This window comes from Camelus ferus, chromosome 15, assembly GCF_009834535.1.
Source record: "Camelus ferus isolate YT-003-E chromosome 15, BCGSAC_Cfer_1.0, whole genome shotgun sequence".
Taxonomy (NCBI): Eukaryota; Metazoa; Chordata; class Mammalia; order Artiodactyla; family Camelidae; genus Camelus; species Camelus ferus.
In genome coordinates, this window is record NC_045710.1 from 35,246,136 (window position 1) to 35,268,343 (window position 22,208).

The 22,208-nt window shown below is 38.3% G+C and overlaps 1 protein-coding gene across 4 annotated transcripts in view; it reads right to left on the minus strand.

Moving 5' to 3' along the window:
* The window catches only part of FSHR (follicle stimulating hormone receptor), a 152,678-nt gene that overhangs the window by 76,999 nt on the left and 53,471 nt on the right, over positions 1–22,208 (minus strand). For all 4 annotated transcript variants that reach the window (XM_032497495.1, XM_006185785.2, XM_032497496.1 and 1 more), the window contains exon 2: positions 9,163–9,234. In XM_032497495.1, the coding sequence (XP_032353386.1) occupies positions 9,163–9,234 (72 nt within the window). The remainder of the gene's footprint in view (positions 1–9,162; positions 9,235–22,208) is intronic.

The following is a 22,208-nucleotide window of genomic DNA, read 5'->3' on the forward strand; positions in this document are numbered from 1 at the left end:
TTGTTTAAGCCATCTAGTTCAGTATTTTAATACAGCAGGCTGAGCTGCTTAAGACAATGGGGGTCTAATCTGTATTCTTTCAGTATTCCTTTCTCTAGAATCCCTTCCAGCAAAGGAAACCCTACATTATTTTCATGCCTAAAGCACAAGGGACTGAGATGTGAAGAGTTATCACGATTATAAGGTTAGGGGCACCTACAAAATCACTAGATCTCAGGAACTGTTCCCTCTATCAGAGTCCCTCCTTATCCCCAGTACATAAAAAGAAATCAAAATGAAAACAAACAAGCAAAAAGCAAAACTAAAAACAAAACCAAGCGTATAAATGCAAAGCTAATATATTATTCTTTCTGATCTGAACAGGCAGCTGTTAGATATTGTAGAGTTTATTTTAAGGACCCACCTAGAAAGAGTTGAAAATAAGGAGACTTAAAGGAAACACTAAAACCACAACAACCCAAAAAGTGACAAGAAAAAGGCTTCTTGTGTTTTTGGTTGAAGCAATAAATACAACAAAAGTACTTATTTTCAGAATATTTTTGGACAATAGGAAATAATATAAGGACGTTCACCTTCTAGACACTAAGTCATGTTTTATCTGGGTCAATAATGGCAATTTAATTGGCTCAACTCTTACATTTCCCAACTGCTAAGTTAATTTGCAACTTAACAGGCAGCCCAGTTTTGCAAACCCTTGAACTAAAGCCAGTCTCAGCAGGATCTTTACCCAGAGATGAGCTGGCCTACTGGAACTTGAAGGCAAAAAAATAAAAAACAAAAAACAAAAAAACCCTCCAAGAAGAGGTTTCCTCTCCTCTATGACTGTCCCCGTAGAAAATGACTGTAGGTTCTGGTTTATGGCAATTTCAAAGGCTTAGGCATAGAAATCCTCTCTTCTAATTTTAAATGACATCAGAGGAAGCTTTCACAGCCTTAATCCTCCCCTTTGTCACTTTTCACTTTAGTAGAATGACTTTGGAATTTGTAGATGCCAACAAAAAAGGAAGCCTTGTGTAGCTGAAAAGACCAGATTATTTTGGGTTCAAATCCTAGCTTCGCTACAAAAGAACTCTCTGGTGCTGGTTGGTCGCTTACCTTTTCTGAATGTCACTAGCCGTCTGTAAAGTGCAGATTAACTGAGATGTGGTATTTAAAACACCTGGCCCCAAATAGGTGCTGAAAAAATTGTTGGTTTTAAAAAGTCAACTTCATTGAAGTGCAATTTGACAAATAATACTATGCACTCATTTGAACTGTTCGATGAGTTTTTACAATTTCATGTATTTTGTAACAACCATCACAATCAAGATAGAGAACATCTCCACCAGCCTAAAAAGTTCCTTTGTGCCCCTTCCCAGACAATCTCCACCATCACCCTCAGCCCCAGCAAGTACTCTTGAGCTTCCTGTCACCATTGATTGGATACTCTTTCTTCCAGTTTCCTATAAATAGAATTATGTAATGTATGGTATATTCTTTTGTGTTTGGCTTCATTGCCTTAGTATAGTGCTTGAGACTCATGCATGTTGTTGTATTAGCATTTTATTCCTTTTTATTACTTACTAGTATTTTATTACTTACTAGTATTCTGTTATGCATAGAACACAATTTGTGGTGATAAGTATTTGGGTTGTTTTCAGTTTGGGGCTATTATGAATGTTGTGAACACTCCTGAACTAGTCTTTGTGTGGACATATGTTTTTATTTCTCTTGATAAATACTTTTTATAAGAAACTGTCAAACTGCTTCCCAAAGGTGTTGTACTATTTTGCAGTCTCACAGATACATATGAGAGTTCCAGTTGCTCTGCAGCTTCATTGATACCTATATCGTCAACCTTTAATTCTAGCCATTCTAGTGGGTGTATAATGGTATTTCATTAAGGTTTTAAATTGCATTTCCATGATGACTGCTAATGTTGACTCTCTTTTCATATACTCATTGCCCATTTGTGTATCTTCTTTTGTGAAGAATCTGTTCAGATCTTTTGCCCATTTTCAACTGGATTATTTACCTACTTATTTTTCACCTATAAGAGTTCTTTAAATATTCTTAATACAAGGCCTTTTTCAGAAGCATCCTTTGGAAATATTTTTCTCCCTACCTGTGACTCGGTTTTTCATTTTCCTGATAGCTGTTCTTCTGAAGAGCAGAGTTTTTTATTTTTTCAAAGTAAAATTGTATTTTATGCTTTTTGTATCCTATTTAAGAAATTGTTGCATAGCCCAAGATTGTGAAGATTTTCTCCTATATTTTCTTCTAGAAGTTTTAAAGTTTTAGCTTTTATATTTAAGTCTATGGTCCATTTAGAGGCAAATTTTGTGTATGATATGAGGTTGAGATTTATTTATTTTTTTCCCATATGAATACCAAGTTGATTCAGCACCACCATTTGTAGGGAAGAAAAAAAAACTAATGTTATTGTAAGGAACTCTTTCGGCGTACATAGGATAAGGGAGCATTTCTCAACTCGTTTTATAGCACCAGCATAACAAAGCCAAACAAATCGATTACAGGAAAAGAAATATGTAGACTAGTATCTCTAAAATTATAGACCTCAAAATTCTCAACAAAATATCAGCAAATCAAAATCTATGTGTACAAGTGAACTTTAACAAATACAAGTCAGATAATTTCACTTAGTTGATCAAAATAGCCCATTTAATTTCCATCAGACTCACTGTGACACTGCAAGTTTGTCCCCATGGCCTACAAGGTGCTCTGTGACACTACCCCAGCTTCTTCTCTGACCTCATCTCCCACCATCTCGTCTTTCTTTATTCTCCAGCTACAGCATATAGACACACCATACATGTTTGTGAATATTCTTTCTACGAATTTGATTGAAACAAGTATCATCCATCTCAGTGGCTTTCAACTGTGGATATACATTAGAATCATCAAGAAGGCTTTAAAAAGTGATCAGTGCTTGGCCCCACCCTAGGCAAATGTAATGGAAAACCCCTGTAGGTGACAGTCAGGCTTGTGGATTATTTGAGAATTTCCCTAGGGGAGTCTAAAGTACAGCCTGAGATGAGAACCACTGAACCTCATTTTCTTTTTTATGCCCTGGGATTCAAATCCCTTCTTCCCATTCAGAGGTCTAGCCATTCCAACACTGGCCTCCAGTTTTGTTTTTTTGTTTTTTTTGTTTTTTTTTTTTTACCAGGAGCCAGTAGAATCATCAGCCTTTTCTTCTTGCTTTATTTCAGTAGGTGGGACTCAAGACTTTCTGCCCATTCACTCTCAGAATCCCAGAAGGTCAGGGTAGGAACAGACCTAAGATAGCTAACAAAGAGGTGCTTAGGAAGACAAAGCAGATGGGAACTCAAATTTTTTTTAGCACTGGTGCCATTAGGATTTTAATTACCTGATTTATTTCCTTTCCCTTTATCTGTGCTGAGTGGGCCTGAAGAACTGACAACTGGGACGATCCTCAACTTTTTTAGTGTGCTTGCAACAATTTTCATTCAATAAATCTCTTCCTCTTAAAGTCCCTCTGTTAACTTTTCTTTCCTCAGTGATCTGGGGGTGGAGGCTGGAGTGTCAGACTAGTGTTCTCATTTTTATATGCAAATAAATCACTTGATTATATTTTTTGTCCTTATGTTATCATGAATATTTCAAAAGAATTTTATATGGTTCATATTTATGATTTGGGAACTATTTCATATTTTGGCTCATTGCCGTCTCATCTGCATATACCATATCTCAGCTGATGTTAATTGGTCTTATTTACATATTCATCATGCTCCTATTTTCAAAGAGATTTTGTTGTACACTGGGTTTTCTTCCCCTTACAGTGTTATAATAACACGTAGATGTGTTTTTAAATTGCACTCATTTCCATACATAATTTTTCTGGTTGCCGTAAATCACCACATTGTCACCTACTCCCCCCACCCTATTTAGTGTAATCTTCACCCTTTATGCCAAGCTGACATATGGCTCCAGAGTAATTAAAGACAATGTAAACAGTTTACAGTGCACTTGGCAAAGCCACTTCACATTGCAGAGAGTATAGTGATCTCCTTTCCCCCCAGCCAGTCCCGTAGCAGGGACAAGTAGGGAGGTTTGAGACAGTGATGCTGATTAAAACTCATGTGTGACAGTGATTGTTTCATTTCTGATGAAGAAGCTCCTGCTGCACTTCTACCAAAAGACTCCTTCCCCTTTTGACTTCTTACAGAAGCAGAGGGGACTGGATTAAGCTGGATTAACTAAAGGAGATGAACTGTTAGCGTGAATTGGGGCAGAGTTACTGGATTCTTTCAATTATTCTAACAGGAGGAAAGGGGAAGAATCAAACTCATCAAATCCCCAGCCACCCTGGCCACAGAGACCTTTCTCTTATAGGTGAGAACAGACTAATTTTCTTTTTAGACATCCTTTGTTTGCCCAACTGCCGGCATCTAGTGTCCACTTTTTTTCCCCAGCAGTGGCCTCAGTTTTGGTTTGTGGATCTCCCTCCCCCACTGCGGGTCATGTGGTTAGGGTAGGTGTTTTCAACTCCAGGAATGGAGCCCATTACCCAGGCCACAGCCAGTTTGAACATCACATTTCCTTAACTGCTGTGGTTGGTCCAGGGATGGTTGTGTCATCTAAGCTAGTCAGACTAAATCTTAAGATTTTTGTGAGATTGAGCAAAAAAGATCAGCTCTTTCCCCCTGAACAGAACCTGAGATGTTGTATGAAGATAGAACTGCTTCTGCCTTCTTGCCACCAGGGTGGGGCTCAGGGTTGAAACTCACAGAATGAAGAGACCTGAGAGAGGGAGAGAGGCCAAGTCCTTGGGGCACTGAATCTGAATAGAGCTGTTTCTAAAGCCGTTCTCCCTCTCTGACCATCAAGTTAAATGAGCCATTAAATTCCCTTCTTTTTCTTAAGCCTGTTTGAGATTTATTTTCTTTTACCTCTCACAACAGAAAGAGTCCGAACAAGTACAATGTTTGTATCACTTACTTTTCACACATCATCCTATACATTTTTGTCCTGGGTTATATTTTCAACTATAACTATATAAGTGCCTAGATCATAGTAGATATGCAGCCAGTGTTTGTATGCATGTCAACTCCTGTGTATTTATCATTATCAATCATAAGATTTAGTATTTTCTATATCTGAATATTTTCTCTCTCCAACTAATTATATTTGTTCATTTTTATTCATGTTTTTATCAGATATTTATTGTATATATCTGACTCTGTGTGAGACTCCATGGATACCAGACTGGGTAAAAGCAATCATGTCTTTATGCTCATGGAACTTACAGTCCAGTAGGGGAGTTAGACATTGGTTGAATTATTGCATAAATAACTCTAAAAGTGCTAAAGTGACTGTCATCACACAGAGACTGGTGATATGACAGTGTATCAGTACGGGTTTTGCCCCAGGTGGGGAAGTCAGGGGGGCTTTCCTGAGCACATGACGCTGGTGTGGGAAACTGAAGAATGAGGAGGAACTGACGAAATTAAGAGGTCAGAGTGGAAGGGAAGTTTTAGACAGAAGGAACAGTCTGGGTCAAGCAAGGCCTATAGTGGGCAGCATAATATCTTGGTACACTTTACGAACTGAAAAAGGGTTAGTAGAGCAAAGGAGAGAATGTGAAAGGTCTAGTTTCTTTTTTATGTTAAGAGCAGCAGTAAAGCATAGAGTGTGTCTGTGTATGTCTGTGTATGAACAGGTGTCAAAGGTGACATGATTAGATATGAATTTAGAAAATGTCACCCTGGTTGCTGTGTAGAGAATGGATAGGGGTGAGGGAAGAGCAGGCTGGTGGGTGGGGCAGCATACATAGAAGACTGTGCAGTTTTCCAGGGAAAGGTTGTGGTCGCTGGAGGAGATGAGTGGACAGAAGAGAGGTATAGCAAGGAGGTAAAAACAATAGGACTTGGTGTTGTATTTAATACAAAGTTAAGTTACATTCTGACCTTGCTCTTAAAGAACAATCCAGGGATCTGGAAAAAATCCTGTAAATTCCAAATACAATCTGCTAAATGTGCTATTGGTACTACAAATACAGGATTATGGTGTGGAGAGTTCTGGAAAGGCTGTGCCTAAGGGTAAACATTTGGTTTGGCTCCTGCAGGGCAAACAGGATGCTACCAAGTGGAACTTTAGGCAGAAGGACAGCATCTACGTAAGACTGGTGTGAAAGTATATTTGTTTACTTGTTCATTCATACATTCACCTGCACTGATTTTTTTGGTACCTCTATGTGTCAGGCATTATCCAAAGAACCAGCCATGACGTTCTAAATAAGCAACATAATGTCTGGTAATGGGAGTGCTTGGGAAATGGCAAATCTTCCTACCTGGAGAAAGTGTGGGCTGCACTGCGTATAGTGGGAGGTAACAACTTTGATTTCTTGGCCAGGAACTTATGACTGAAACCTAGAGCAATGACTGTTCCTAAAGTTTCTTTGGCAAGGGAGTTTGAGCAGGGAAGGTCTGGAAGCTGAGTGTGAGTGCCGAAGAATGGAGCTGGGACAGGCAAGGCAGCCTCATGCAGTAGGTTATACAAGTGACTTTGAAGCACATAGCAGCAGGAGCGAGATGAGGAAGGGATTCTGGAGATATTTTTGAGGGAGAGTCAATAGGACTGGAAGAGTGCCTGCACATAAAGGAGAGAGAAGTATGTGAGTCAAGGGAGACTGAATTTCCTTGCTTGGGAGTCTGGACAGATGGTGATGTTACTCACTGGGCAATATGGGGAGACGAGAAGTTGGAGGATAAAGATAATGAATTTGTCTGGATACATTGAATATGAGGCACTGGCAGTTCACTTAGGTGTAGATCTTTAGGAATCTCTCCCTTTCAAAACAAGAATTATTGCTTCAGAAGAGAGGTGGGGGTTGCAGATGAAGGTTTAGGAGCCCTAAACCTAGTAGTAAGACATTATTCCGATAAATACTGATTTGAGAATGTGACTGTAAAGAAAGAAAATGGCCAAAAGTGGGGCCCCGGAACATATCTGAATTTTTGAGGGGCAGCTGAGGAACAAGAAAATGGACAGAACTGGCTATGGAGTAGTCTGGAAGGTTCAGAAGGCAGGCGAGGGGCATGGTGTCACTCAAGTTAAAAGGGGTAAGAGGACTGAGAAGGATGGTATGAATGGTCAGTGGAATCAAAAGACACCTACAGGTTAAGTACTAAAAAGACAAAATAGAGGTCATCAGTTCTGGCAGTTTTGGTATTGTTGGGATCTTGGACAGAATAATCTAATAGTGTAAGGCAATTTGTGGTCAGACAGCAAGTGCACAGGCTGAGGGGTGATTGAGGGGAAAGGAGAGGGAGTCAGTGCATGCAGGCTGCTCTTTCAGAAGAGTGGCAGTGATGGGGAGGAGAGAGGAAGGTAGCAGGGAAAGAAGGCAGGATTTCCCCAGAAAGCTTTCCACCTTCTTTTTAATAAGGAGAGGCGAACCTAGGCCACATGTGCAGGAGGGAAAGGGCCTTTGTGATTGGTGGAGAGGGGGATATTGAAGAGAAAGCCAATCTTTATTAAGTTCAAGAAACTGATTAAAAACTGGAGGAAGAACGTAAAGGAAGAAGAGAGGTGTGTCTGAGGAAGTTGAGTTTCTGCACCAGCTGCTCTGTCTCTGGGATTATTGCTATGTCGGCTCAGATCAACCATTTATATCACTACAGAAAGATCTGTCTCATGGGAGGCTGAGCACGCAATGAGGGATCAGTCACATTTGCTAGACTGAGTGGTGGATTACTTGTGATGTCTGATATTCCTGTCTTTAGATTAATTTCTTTGCAATTATAGACCTGTTGAGGGTGGTGATGAGACATAACCAATAGTCACCTAGTCCTTGTTAATTCCAGGCAGGGCAATAGCTAATCTATCCAGGAATACACCTTGAGCCAAAAGCTCTCCAAATCTGTTCCCTCCCTGTTTTCCTTGGTGAGCTCTCAGATGAGTGCCCCATCTCCCAATTCCCATGAGTGTTGAATGTCTTCAGGAAGGTAAACCCTGAAGGCTGCAGGTCTTAAACTGGACTCGCATCCAACTGGGCGGTGCTTGCACATAGAAACTAGACATCACATAAGCCATCTCCCCCTTTAAAAACTCCTCCCTTAATACGCAGATGATAAAACCAAGACCCTGAGAGATAATGTGATTTAATCAAGGTTACACAGTAAGTTTATATTAAAACTAACACTTAGAGCCAAGATTCTGACCAACCTCCTCCTAGCAGGTGGCTTAACTGCTGAAACACATTGCTACTCTCTGCTTTGTGTTTTTTTCATTAATGGATTTCTTTCTTGCTTCCTCAGATCTGGGCGAGAATTCTTTTTAGAAATGGGGTTGAGAGAACCAAGAGGAATAACTTGAATGGCTTACAGAAGGAGAAACACATATAACCTGGGGTTTTTTTTATTCTTACAATGAAAAAAAAGTTCCCATCTGTGTAATCCATCAATCTGTAGCTGTATTTAGTGGCATTTAAGTCCTGAATTCTGGCTGCTACTGTGGCGAAAAACACATTTTCCCATCCCTAAAAGCCTGGGAGATGGGATCATGTACCTTTAAAGGTGATGGGGGTGGGGGGGTTACGTTAAGCATGGAAGAATTTACTGTTTTTTCTTACCATGCCCCACTTCGCCAAAAGCCTATTTGGGGAAACCCCTACATTAAACTAGCCCAATAAAAAGTGGTTGTTTACATTAACGAAGTCTCTTTTCAAAGGCATTTCCCCTCAGTGTTGTAAACTTTCCCAGTACTTTCAAATGTTTATGTATCAATTACCACTTGTCAGCATGGCTTAGGAACAAGAAATCTAGAAACCTCTAAAGCACAAATGTTAGTCCCTGCTCTCAATTAAATATTAATCAAAGAAATAATAGAGAGTGTCCCTTAAAAAGAATGAATGTCAGCAGAGAAAACAGGCTTTGGTTTATAAAAATTCCACTCACAGGTACTTTGGGAGAAATACCTCATACAAAAAAAAGTGAGAATTGCTTGGATTGACCTTATGGCTCATTTCAGAGTCCACCCTACTGTTTAGGAACTGTGGTAAGGAAATGAAATGGGACTAGGTGCAAAATGTTTGCTTGGTACGTCAGTCTGGTTTCTAAGTATAGAGCATCGTGCTACACGTGATCTGAGGTTGGTGCCCATAGCCCATGTGAAACATTCACACACTCAGGTACATACATTTTCTCCAGGTCCCCAAATCCAGAAAATGCTCCTTTCGGGATGACTCGAAGCTTGGTCAGAACAAACCTCCTGAAAAGAGAATGGACATAAAATATCACAGTCCATTTATTGATAAGTCATTGAGTGCCTAATGTATAGTTTCTGCGAACAGCCAACATATACTAAGTGCTTGTCATTGAGTACTGATTACAATTGCTTCTAAACGATCTCTTTTCACCCGTACTGCAAAGCAGTGATGCTGGCACTATTGTTACCCTCATTTTGCATAAGAGGAAATTGAGGTTTAGAGAGGTGAAAAAACTTGCCCAGGGTTACATGGCTAATACGTAGCAAAGCTGGAATATGAACCCTCTTGCCGCTGCTATTCCATGTTGTGTCTATAGCCCTGTGTGAGCCCTCTTCTCTTTCTCTACTCCAACCCCCAATATCACTTCCCTATTGCCCAGCTTAGCTGACCTTGCTTCTTACTTCAGAGATAATGAAATCAGTAGAAGAGAACTTCCTCATACTCTCACATGGCTCCCAACCATCCACCCACCTGCACCAGGGCTTACACACCTTGCCTTCCCTCCTGGTAGAGCGGGTGAACTGTCCAGGGTCCTGACTAAAAACAGCCCCTCCAATCCACACCATACCTCTTTTCTCTCTTCTAGTGAAGGTGGCCATTACAGCAATTTTCCTCTTTTTTTCATACATTCCATTCACCTATTTTTCCTTTTTATTGGATCCTGCCCATCACTATACAAATATGCCTTAATTTCTCCCAGCTAAGAAAAGTCTTAACCTCAGCTAACTTCACCTTTGCCATTTTCTTCTCCTTGAAGTATTTGTCTCACATCTGCCTCAAAATTCCTTCCAGTGGCTCCTCATCTTCATCAGGAAAAAAACCAAATTGTATGTAATAGCCTGCAGGATCCTGTAGGACCTTCCCACTCTCCCTTCTCATAGACCCTCTAACCTCAATTTTGACAACTCTCTCCTTTGTTTATCCCATTCTTTTCACAGTATTCTCCTGCTGTTCTTTGTACACGCCAGGTTCTTTCTTGCCTAATACTTCTGCATTTGTAATTCTCTCTGCCTGGAACATTCCTCTCTCAGATGTCCTTCTGGCTTGCTCCTTCAGCCAACTGTTTGCTCAAATGTCACTTTCTCAGTGAGGCTTTTCCTAACCCCCCTATTTAAAAATGACAATTTCCCCAACTTAGCCCCTAGCCCCCTTGCTTCATAGTGCTTTTGACAAGTTGTATCTTCTATTTATTTATTTATTTGTATATTCGTATATTTATTTACCTTTTACCCACAACTAGAATGCAAGCTCTGTGAGGTCAGGAATGTTTGTGTGACACGTCTACTGCTATATACCAAGTGTCTCGAACAGTGGCTGGTGCATGACAAGCATTCAGAAAAATATTTCTTGAATAACTGAATGGATGGCTATCGAACAGTCTCAGAGTTCTAGGCTTGAGGGCAGAATTACAAGTGACCCTTTGGGAATCTCTACAACAGGGATACTGTTTCACTATGTCTTCCTCTGGCTTTCCTCCCTCTCACTTTCTCTTGCTTTGTAATTAATTGAGGTTTAGTTTTCTTCCACTGTAATCCTTCCTTCCACAAGGCAGTCTGTCAGTAGGAATTCAATACAGTGGACTTGGATAGTTTCAAAAACCTTCATTACTTCAGTCTTCTATTATTTATTTGTATTAGTGAAATTCCTCTTTCAGGTAGAGTTATTGTTCAGGAAAACAGTTCTTTTCTTCCACTTTATTTGCCTTTGGCCACCATGTGCACCAGCTCGATTGTGAGGAATCATGAGAGAGAATCCAGTGTGCTGTTCTTGCTCTGGAGGAGTTTATATAGATGAGAATGTAAAATCAGAAGCTTTGAAATCACCAAGAGACAGATGTGAGATACAGTTGGTGTAATAACTATGAATATTATACAAGGATTGAAATGTGAAAGATCCCAAAGTACATAAATATATGATGAAGATTGGAAGGAGTGGGTGAATTTCAGCCTGGTTCTAAAAACTATCCAATCATACTACAAGCATAGCCTGTATGAAACTATTAAATTTAATTTAGGATTGAGTGTAATGGTTCTGGAATAGTATCAACTTCTAGAATGCCAATCTGAAAAGAATCAAGGTCAGTTCATACTCCCTTAATGTACTCATTTAATCTTAGTTAACATAGACACATTCCTTTTGTTCCTATTTATCACAAGGCAGAAGAATGATGAAACCAAACTGGTAAAAAAATAAATAAATAAATAAAATTGCTTTAAACTACTCAATTAGTCTAAAATTTCAAAGAAGCTGAAATATTAAGGTAAATATTAATAAGACATGCAAAGAGTAGAATTTTGGATAATTGACTCTATTTAATAATAGGTTAGCTAGATAGTTATTTTTTTTAAACTCAACCCTAGTAGTGGGCACATTTTCTAAAAAAAAGTTCAACATCTGTAGCTGTATTAAGTGTTTCAAACTAATTAATATAATTAAATCTCTTTTGAAAATTGAGTCTTGACTTCCACTTCCTGAAATGTTATAAACTAAACAACCTGAAGATATTTCTATTAATGATCACCCAGAAGTGTCTATAAAACATAATCAATATTGTTTTAATTTCCCAGCTGAGCTTGTAAGAAATTATGAGAAATCCCTAGGGGCCCAAAGTAAAACAACTGAATACCAGATGGAACATTGAGCAGTGAATGCAAACAGAATTCTAAGAGATAAATTGAAGTTGGTGTATCCTGGGGGTGGAGGGGTGGGGAAGAAGTAAGGAGAGGGGTGTCTAGACTTGGTAGACAAGGGATTTGAATTTTGATGCCAAACTGGTTCATGAGAAGAAACATGGAAAATGGAATGCAGAGATCTATTTCTGTATGTCATCTGTCTATCCATCTACCTACTTACCTACCTAACTGCTTTTCAACCTATCTATCACATATGCATTCTAGAAAGAAACAGAAAATGGAGGACAGGAAATTTTCAATGAAATAACATTTGGAGAATTTCCATAATTTATCAAAGACATAAATCCTTAGATTCAGAAATCTCAGCAAGTCTCAGTGAAACAAATCTACTGCCAGATACCTGTGAATTAAAACTGTAGAGCCCAAATAAAATATTTTAAATGCAAACAGAGAAAAATACATATTATCTTCAAAGAAAGGAATAATTAGAAAACTTTGTCAAAATAACTTCAAAATTATTAGAGAAAATAACTGCCAGTTTGGAATCCTATGCCCAGAAATAATCATTCAAATGTGAGGATAAAAATAAAAACACTTTTAGACAAATTTAATTAGCCATTAACAGAGTTTTAGCAAAAGAATCCCCTTAGGAAATAAGATCATTTAATTCAGTAGGAAGGCACAAAAAACAAGAAGGAATAGTGAACAAAGAAATCAGTGTTTCTTGTTGAATAGGTGGGATTTTCATAATGGTTGGAAAGCTCACCTGCTTCATAAGGAACACTAAAAAAAATACTGACCAAAAAGTGGATCACTAGGTAAAGCAAATTGGTATCAAACAAATCATTTTCTTTGATAATGATGCATTGCCGTTACTTAGAAATTAGAAATAAGAGATGACCCCCTGACAATACATATACACACACATTTGGAAAGCCAAAACCAAACCAAGCCAAATCAAATGAATGAAATTTTCTTTTAAATCATACATAGGCCAAATGAGAAATAACAATAATAATTGGAAATTATTTGGAATTGAACCATAATGAGAATATAATATATGAAACTTAAGGGATACAGCTCAACTACTACTTACAGAGAAATTTATAGCTTTAAATTATTATACCAGAAAAGGAGACAAAAAAGATGGAAAATTAATGAGCTAACACAGGAACTAATGAAAGAACTACAGTTATGGGAATAAAGTTATTTATAAATAACTATATTTATAAATAACCATAAATATTTATTCTATTTCTGGCTAGAACTTAAAATGCAAGCTCAAAAGCAGTTTAATTTAAAATATTGATCAAATGAGGGGCTGATAGACATGTTTTGAGGAGATAAACACTCAGCTAGACATTACAACTTGATATATTGAGTTTAAGTTTAAATTTTTTATTTTAGAAATAAAGCAAATGAAAGTCTAACAGATTAACTTTAAAACACATTGCAGAATTTAAGTTTGCCTTGAGAGACGAAACCTAGAGTGAATGGGGAGAAAATAATAAAGATCAGAATAGGAATACTTAAAGATAACATTAGAGAGGATTAATAAAATCAAAAGTAAACTCTTTGGAGAGATTAATAGAATAAAAAGAAATCTGCCCATATCAATCAAGAAAAAAAGAACCAATAAAAGAGTGAGAAAAATGAAAAATGTTTAAAATTAGAGAGCCCTAAGAACAATTTTTTAACATTAGATTTAAAAAAAAATCAGACAATATGGATAATTTTCCTAGAAATATATGCTTAATAAATCTGACACATGAAGATACAGAAAACTGAATAGATCTATAACCATCAACAAATTAGGTTGGTAATAAAACTTATTCACTGAAAAGCCATGTCAACATCATGTGATTTTGAAAGTAAATTCTACTCCTTTAAAGTGCTGGAAAAATCTCCATCTTTTACAGACTATTTCAGAGACTAGCAAAAGATGGAATGCTCTTCAACCCATTTTATGTGACTAGTTTAACATCAGTAATAAAACTAGACAGGGACAATAAAAGAATGAAAGGATTTAGACTAATCTCACTTATTAATGTAAATGGAAATGTCTGAAATGATACAGTGACAATGTGTATCCAGTAGAGTTTAAACAAATAATACTATCTTTGGGGTTTGTCCTAGAATACGAGTGTTGCTAAATTTTAGATAATTCTATTAAAGAAAATTTCCACATTAAAAAATTAAAAGTGAAAAATCACATGATTTTATTACTAGGCATAGAAAATACATTTGATAAAACCCAAACCCATTCATGATAAATTTTGACAAACAAGAAAGAGGAGGAATATTTTTAATCCGATAAGGGGTAAAATCTATCAACCACTACAATAAATGTCACACTCAGTGGTGAAATATTAGACACATTCCATTTAAAATTAGGTATGAAGCAAGGATGTTGGCTATTACATCTTCCACTTAGTATCATTCACATTCAAGGATGTATCAAGATTATTGATGAAAAACTATCATTATCTGTAGATAACACAATTGTCTACACAAGCAAAGAAACTCTAAGAGGTCAGTAGTAGAACTAATCAGAAGGTCTAGTAGGGTAGCTGGCTATATAATTAGTGCACACAAATAATTTGCATTCTTATATCATTATAAAGTATATCAATAATCAGTGGCCACTAATATTTCATATGTTTACCGGCCATTTGCATTTTCTCCCTGCTTTAGGGAAATTTTAAGTTTACTATACTCAAATCCATTAGCTTTTCAATTTTGGTGTGCAGCTTCTGTGTCCCTTTTAAAGAAAGTCTTCTGAATAGATTCTTATATTTTGTTTAAAAGTTTTAAAGTGTTGATTTTTCCCATTTAGATCTTTAATAAGCCTAGAATTGAGATTTTAATATGGTAATAAGGAAAAATGGTTTTTTTTCCAACAAAGATAATCAATAGTTTCAGCATCCCTTATTGATTAACCCAGCTCTTCCTCCATAGATTTTTAATGCTACTCTGTCATTTGTCATTTTCTTTTGTTTAAAGCTCTATTTCTGTACTCTTAATTCTATTCCATTGATCTATTTTTTAATCCTTGTCAATACTACAGCATTTTAATCACTATAGCTTTATAAAAATCATATTGCCAGGCATGCCACTTCTCCCAATCTTTTCCTTCTTCAAAACTGTTCTGGCAAGTCTTCAAAATTTGCTCTTCCATATGCATATTAAACAGCTAGTCAATTTCCATATACACGTATCAAAACAAACAGTAACAGAAAAACTACTTTGTCTTAGATGGGTCTTGCATTGTTTTTGTTTTTGATGTTTCAATTAAGTATTTGATTCTCCATAAATCTTTTTTTTTATTGAGTTATAGTCAGTTTACAATGTTGTGTCAGTTTCTAGCGTACAGCACAATTTTTCAGTCATACATGAATGTACATATATTCATTTTCATATTCCTTTTCACTCTAAGTCTTTTTTTATTAATTTCTTACACTGTATAAGTCACTGATTATTGATATACTTTATAATGATATAAGACACAATGCCAAAGTATAAAGTGGTGAAAAGGAATGAACTGACTAGAGCTGCATACTACAATCTGGAGAAATCCCTGAATCGTAATATTGAGCAACAACAACAACAACAAGTTAGTGAATTATATGTACAGTAATGTACAGTATTACATGATTTTCCTAAAGGTTAACAGCATGCAAAATAAAACGGCATGTTGTTTTGTATGAATTGTGCCTTTTTATTCTGTATTTTTGATGTTTTGACATCTTGAGGGTTTGCTGACTCTGGAGAGTCTACTCCTCACAGGAGTAGAGAATTCCTAGAAATTGCAAATGCCTGGCCTGTGAGTGTGCCTTTCGTAAGCAGATCAACCAATCCAAGTCTCCATACCCCCAACAACCTCATTTAAAGGGCCCTTAGACTCTGGGTCACTGTTCCTATGCCCTAATCACCCCAGGGGAGCTCCTGCACCTGCAGAGTCTTTGCTTTAGTGAGTATAACAAACTGTCTTGTCTTTTTTTTTTAATTATTAAATAATTTTTAAATTGAAGCATAGTTGATTTAAAACATTGTGTTAGTTTCAGGTGTACAGCAAAGTGATTCAATTTTACGTACATATGTATACTCTTTTTCAGATTCTTTTGCATTACAGGTTATTACAAGATACTGCATATCTATAAAAGAATAAATTATCTTTTCAATGGCACTTGTCTCCTAATCTCCTGGCCTCACTCCACTCAAATAATAATTAAACCTATATTGCAAAACAAGTGTAGAGATTTACATATTTATCAAGAGGAAAATTCTAAGAATGACAACACCAAAACCAACATAGTGTTTATCTCTGTGACAAGAAGAAAAGGAGTGGAACACAACTGTATCTAATATATTTAACATTTTTTTAAAAGATCTGAACAATTTTGACTAAATGTTTAGATTTCGCAAAGCTGAGTGGTCTATGATTGTTCATTATTATCATTCTCTATGCTTCATACTTAATATATTTCATAATTAGTTTTTCAAGATTGAAATTTTCACCAGGCCGTATCCCAAGTGTCATTTATTTATCTGTTTATTTTTAAACAGAGAGAGCTGTTTAAAAGTATCTTCTTACCCTTCCTGTCAGATGGTAACTTGACCTCACTCTGTAAGGGGGCATCGATTGCCTGAAAGATTTCTGTAAGGATGCACAATTCGTCAAAATGGCTCTGAAAACAAAATTTTCTTCACTATATTGCAAGTTACTTGATATCTCTTCCGTGATAAATGGGGTGGGTGGGATTTATTTTTCTTTTTTTCTCCACTGTAATTGGAAAGCATTAGGATTCCCTTGAAGTCTGTTTCTGTTAGAAGCAATTCATATCTTGGGTAGTCCATTCACCCTTGGCCAAATTTAATTTCCCTTTTTGGATTAAAGGAGAATGGTTTAAAAGATCCCATAAAAAGCTTTCTGGCAGCCTGGAAAGCAGCCAATCTTCTTTTTGAGGAAGCTGCCTTTTTATGATGGCCTAAGTGTAAATGACACTGGGTTCTGTGTTCTTTGAATTTTCATGCGAGTTTAAAAAATTAAAGTGAGAACAGCTTGGCAAAGGAGATACAAAAAGAAAGCAATCATCTTTCTGACCTCAAAATGCCAAGAGTTTTTATGTTTCACACTCTTTAGGTCAAACTGTTACCCTGATTAACTTTCTGGTAATGTGTTTAGGAAAGCTATCCAAGGAGGTGGATTGAACTAAATGAGGAAGTCATCCAGAAAAAGAGTTTAAATAACTTGCTTTGGCTATTTACCATGACCCAGGAGATGACTATCCTGCCGTTAGAATCATTTGGGCATTTAATTGGTTGTATTCTCACGTCGTTACACATGGGTCCTGAAGCCAGCAGGGCAGGGAATAGCAGGAAGCAAGAGGTGGGAAGGTAGGAAGAGGTGGCTTCCTTATATAACTTTAAGTTTTTAAAAAATTTCTCCACATTTTGGCATAAGACTTAACTGCCAAGATGTGAGATGCTCTGTAAATCACAGAGAAATTGGTTCAGCTGGTATTAGCCCTTCATCCACATTCAGGCTGTGTTAAAATGCCAAGGATTCACTGGGGTTGCAAAGTCTCACAAGAGAATTTCTTGCAGCGGAGGTGTCAGTGTTCCTTGTATTCTTCTTCTGTGGTGTGGAGGAGGCACTGTCCTTCACATTAAGCCAGATGCAGGAGGTATTAGGAGAACTAAATAAAGAGGATGTCCTGCATTTCCTACAAATCTGGGAGATGCAGAGAATGACTCAAGTCTGACCTCTAAAGGCAGGAAGTGGCCAGTTACTTTGCGCGCGCGCACGACAGAGAGAGAGAGAGAGAGAGAGATCCACAAAGATGTGGATTTCCCAGAAGCCAGACCTGTACCCAGCAGAAGGGAGCTGGAGTCTTATCCTGAAGAAATGGACTTGCCTACATCGTGAACAGACCACAAAAGAAGGCTTGTATGGAATGGACTGCTGGAAGCCAGTTGGAGGAGGCACTGCTCTCCAGGAACAGTAGATGGAGGTCTTAAGAATTAGCATTTGAATGTCAGCTACACCCAGAGGGGCCCAAAGCCTGTTGGCCACTGCACCATCCTCGTTGGAACCAGTTCTTTCCCTCCAGTCTCTCTGCCTCCCAGGCCCCATCCAGGCAAGGCTGGAAACAAGTGTGGGAGGAGGTGAAATAAAGGAGAGAGAAGAAACTCCCCCTTCCTTACCGTTACAGGTTTGAGTCTGAAGTAGGTCCAAGCAGTGGAATAGGGAGGTTTTAAATAGGGCGAAAGAGTAGAGAGCTAATAATAGTTGACACTGGACTTTCATGACATTGATGAGATTGAAACAGCTGTGGCATCTGCCCAGAATTTCATCTGGTATGGGGGCAGATGAGTCAGCGGAGTTGGTTTGCCTGGCAGAGATAGTAGAGAAGTAAGTCCTTCTGGTTGTACCTTACTGAATCCATCTTGATCAATGCGTTATGATTCCTGAGTTGGTGAAAACCTTCACCAGTCATTCTTTGTAGTGCCTTATCCATAAGAGAAAAAGTATCATGAATTTAAATGAGAGGAAGAATGGAAAGACACGAAAAGCATTCTTACTCCTATTTCCTCCTCTGTTATTTAGCTCTCATTATGTGGGCTGTCGACGAGCAGTTTAGGACAGAGAGGGTAATCTGGCTTTTCCTTTTGGCACAGTTTAACATAGAAGAAACATTTGCAAGTCAGAGCCCCAGCCACAGGGATTGTCTTCATAATACCAAAACAGCTGGCTGAAGGAGGGGGAACCCCACTAGTCCAGATGTGCAGTTTCCATTGACTTTCTATTCAGTTAAACTTCCAGATAATCTGTCCCATGTAGACACTGCCACATGCCATTGTGTCAACTCATGAGGCCATGATGTTTTCTTTAGGAGAGAAAGTTTGTGGTTGTAGGATGGAAACTCGTGAGGCAGGCACCACTCCAAGCCCAGCTCCGATGACACCTCGCTGTCCCCTGAGTCTCCACGATTTCTCAACAACCTTCCTGCAGTGGTGATTCTTCACTTTTATCATCTTCCAGTGAACAGAGATTTCTAATAGCTGTTTTGAATCTACTTTCCTTTTTATTTCCATTTATGTGCCCTTATCTCAACATCTGTGCTGGGCTGATAAAAGGGACGGAGGCACTACCGATAACTGTATATCACTGCTGACTTTATCTCCTCCTCTGCACAACCTTTACATCAAGGTGGTGGCTCCTCTTCCTGACTCCTCCCCAGCCCCATTGTTTGTATTGAGTGGCTATGGAATTACTCTCTACATCACGTTTTATCACTTGTTCACTTTCATTTTATCACCTGTTCACATTTGTCTTCTTTCCTGAATCCGATGATGATTTATAACTCATTTATATGTAAGCTCAGGGGGAAGAAGCAACATGGTAAAAGGAAAGATCACTAGGGTAAAGAAATTAGAAACCTGGGTTCTATTCTGGCCCTGCTACAAGGTATGCAAATGATTGAGAAGAGTCCAGTCCAGTCAGAAGTGAGGGGTCTGGGCCAGATACTCCCTAAGGCCCTATAAGATGAATTTTACAGTGTGGTTATATACTGGGATCCTCTTCAACTGCTCTCCCATTTTAGTCATATTCTGTTCAAAGCAAAAGAAATAACTTTATGTTGTGTGCTCAACACAGAATGAAGCCCATCCCAGGGGATTACTGAATAATAGTAGTCCTTCTTTCTCATCAAGGTTAAAACTACTTAAGCCTGCCCTTTCCTTCCCGCCCCTCTCTCACCACCCAGGCCAGACCCTCATCCCCTCAAGTCCGCAGCCTTGGCTGTGACCTTCTTCCAGGTTTTCCTTTTCTGGTCTCTCTTATCCAGTCTGTATCATCTAAGACCAGTCCGTTCCTCCTAACACTGCCTGCCTTGACGCTCTCCTACTCAAAAGCAAGACAAAACAAAAGAAAAAAGCCAGCAAAGATTAAAAACACACAAAGCCCCTTCAATTGCTCACCAGTACCTCTGGGATCTTAACTCATTTGTCATCCATCTGAGCCACTCCACAGTCTACCTCTACTTCCTTTCCAGAAAAATGCTCTACTACTTCCTGCGTAAAAACTCAAACTAGCCAGGACCTCACCAGTAACACATGGCTTGTGCTGTATCTGTACTAAAATCCCATGGGTATATATCCAATCTCCCTACGTAAATGGAATGGTTTCATAGAGTAGGAGCCATACCACTGGTTTGTATAAGGCCTCATCTCCCCAGCGCTTTGCCTATTTCAGGTATTAATGCATATTAGCAGGTGGGGGATAATGTTTCTAATGGCAGTAGCTCTAAGTTTTAGGCATTTGAGCTTCTCAGACTCTAAATCCCAGAATATTTTTTGCCCTTTAAAATTAGTCCAACCACACTAACCAGTTTTGTTCAAAACAATACCAAGAACGTACGTGAATGATGAAAAAGGAGTCTAGCTTTCTAGGAATTTAATACAGACTTGGTGAAGAATATAGAAAGGGCTTCTTAGGACATGGGAGAGCAGTTGGTATAAAGTAAAAACGGCAAATTATTGGCCTATGAATGGAATCCAGCTCAAGACGTTTTGTTCAGCCCACACGATATTTTAAAGAAATTTGAATTGGTTGCCAGCACTTCAGATTATGAAAGTTCATCCAAAATTGCAGGTTTGTGGCTTCTCTGGAAGATTTAGAAGATCTAGCAACACTGGGCTACATTCCACATCATTGCAGTTGGCTACAGTTAAGTTACGACTGACACAGCAGAGGTTACTTGGTCAGATTCCTTGCTGGTCCATTCTTCTGTCTTATGCCTTAGGACTTTGTGTTTGGGATTTTTGGTACTTGGAAAGCTAGTCTGAGTGGGCTTGGACTTTTTAAGAACCCAGTGATTCTCAACCTTGGGTGTATATTAGAATCACTTGAGGCTGGGTATTTGTTGTTGTTTACATCTGTAAATGGCTGAGCCCCACCCTTGGGGGGGTTGCCATCAGGAGTCCTTATTTTTAAAGCTCTCCAGGTATTTCTTATAAGTAGTGAAGATGGAGAATACCTGCTTTAGAAGGACAGTGCAGAGTCAGCAGCAAGCTGCCCTGATGAGTAGTCAGGGAGTTGGCATGATGGGGAAGGTTTCTACAAAGCTGCTCCTATCCCTAATCTAACTCCCCTCAGTGCATGGTTGAGGCATAAAGCAGTTCCTTTCATCTGGGAAGGGTGGGAAACCCTAAATTAACACATTACCATGATTCATTGGAATAACAACAGAAAGACATAGGATATGTGCACGTTTCCCTGGAGACCCCCTTCTTCAGTGGATGGAGGTTAAGTTTTGGGCTGGGGCTGGATCAGGGTGGAGAGAACTCTAGCTCAGAAGGTCTATGGTGCTATGAGTGAGAGTTGTGTATTTTACAGAAAGAGGGAGGGCATTGAATGGAAGTGAGACAGTCAAGCCAGAAAGGGGAGGCCAAGGTAGAGGACCAGAAGCAGATATTAAAAGTCAGAGTCAGAGAATGTCCATTTGTTATTTGACAAGTATTTATTGTGTTCCTATTTATATGTCTAACACTGTTCTAGGCCCTGATGACATAGTGGTAAAAAAAAAAAAAAAAGACAGTGTTTTTCCTAACAAGTTATTTTCTAGCCAGGGAAATAAGGAATGAGAAATGATTTGAAAAAAAGCAGGCACCGTCATGGGGCAATTACTTGGGATGAAAGGAGAGTCAGTCATGTATAAATTAACAGCTACAAAGAAGAAACATTTCTTTAAAAATTACATGCATACCTATGCATAGATAGGTAGGTAGATTGATGGAGAAAGGAGGGAGGCAGGGAAGGAGTGGGTGGGAGAGAGAGAGAGGGGAGAGAGTTACCATGTAGTTATTCATATACAAAGTACTTACTGATTAACTACGACGTGAGACACATTATCTAAGGTTCTGGGAAAACCAATGGTAAGCAAGATACATTTCTTGCTCTACCAGTTTTAATTCTATTGTGAGATATATGTAATGTAATAATTACAGTACAGAGTGTATGCTGATGATTACAATGGTCGTTTTTAGTGCATTTTTAGTGCGTTTTAGTCAAGCTCTATGCTAAATATTTCACTTAGCATTATCTAACATAATCCTCAAAACCACCTTACCAAGTAAGTAACTGTACTTGTGTCCATTTATAGATGAGAGCATTGAGTTGAGAGTGGTTTAGTAACTTGATCAAGAATGCAGTAGCAGATCTGATTTTCAAACTCAAGTCTGGTCCCCAGAGCCCATGCTCACAATAGTTTTGTATGAATTCAGTATGTGTGTATATATATATATATATGTATGTACATACACAGAGGGGGAGAAGAGAG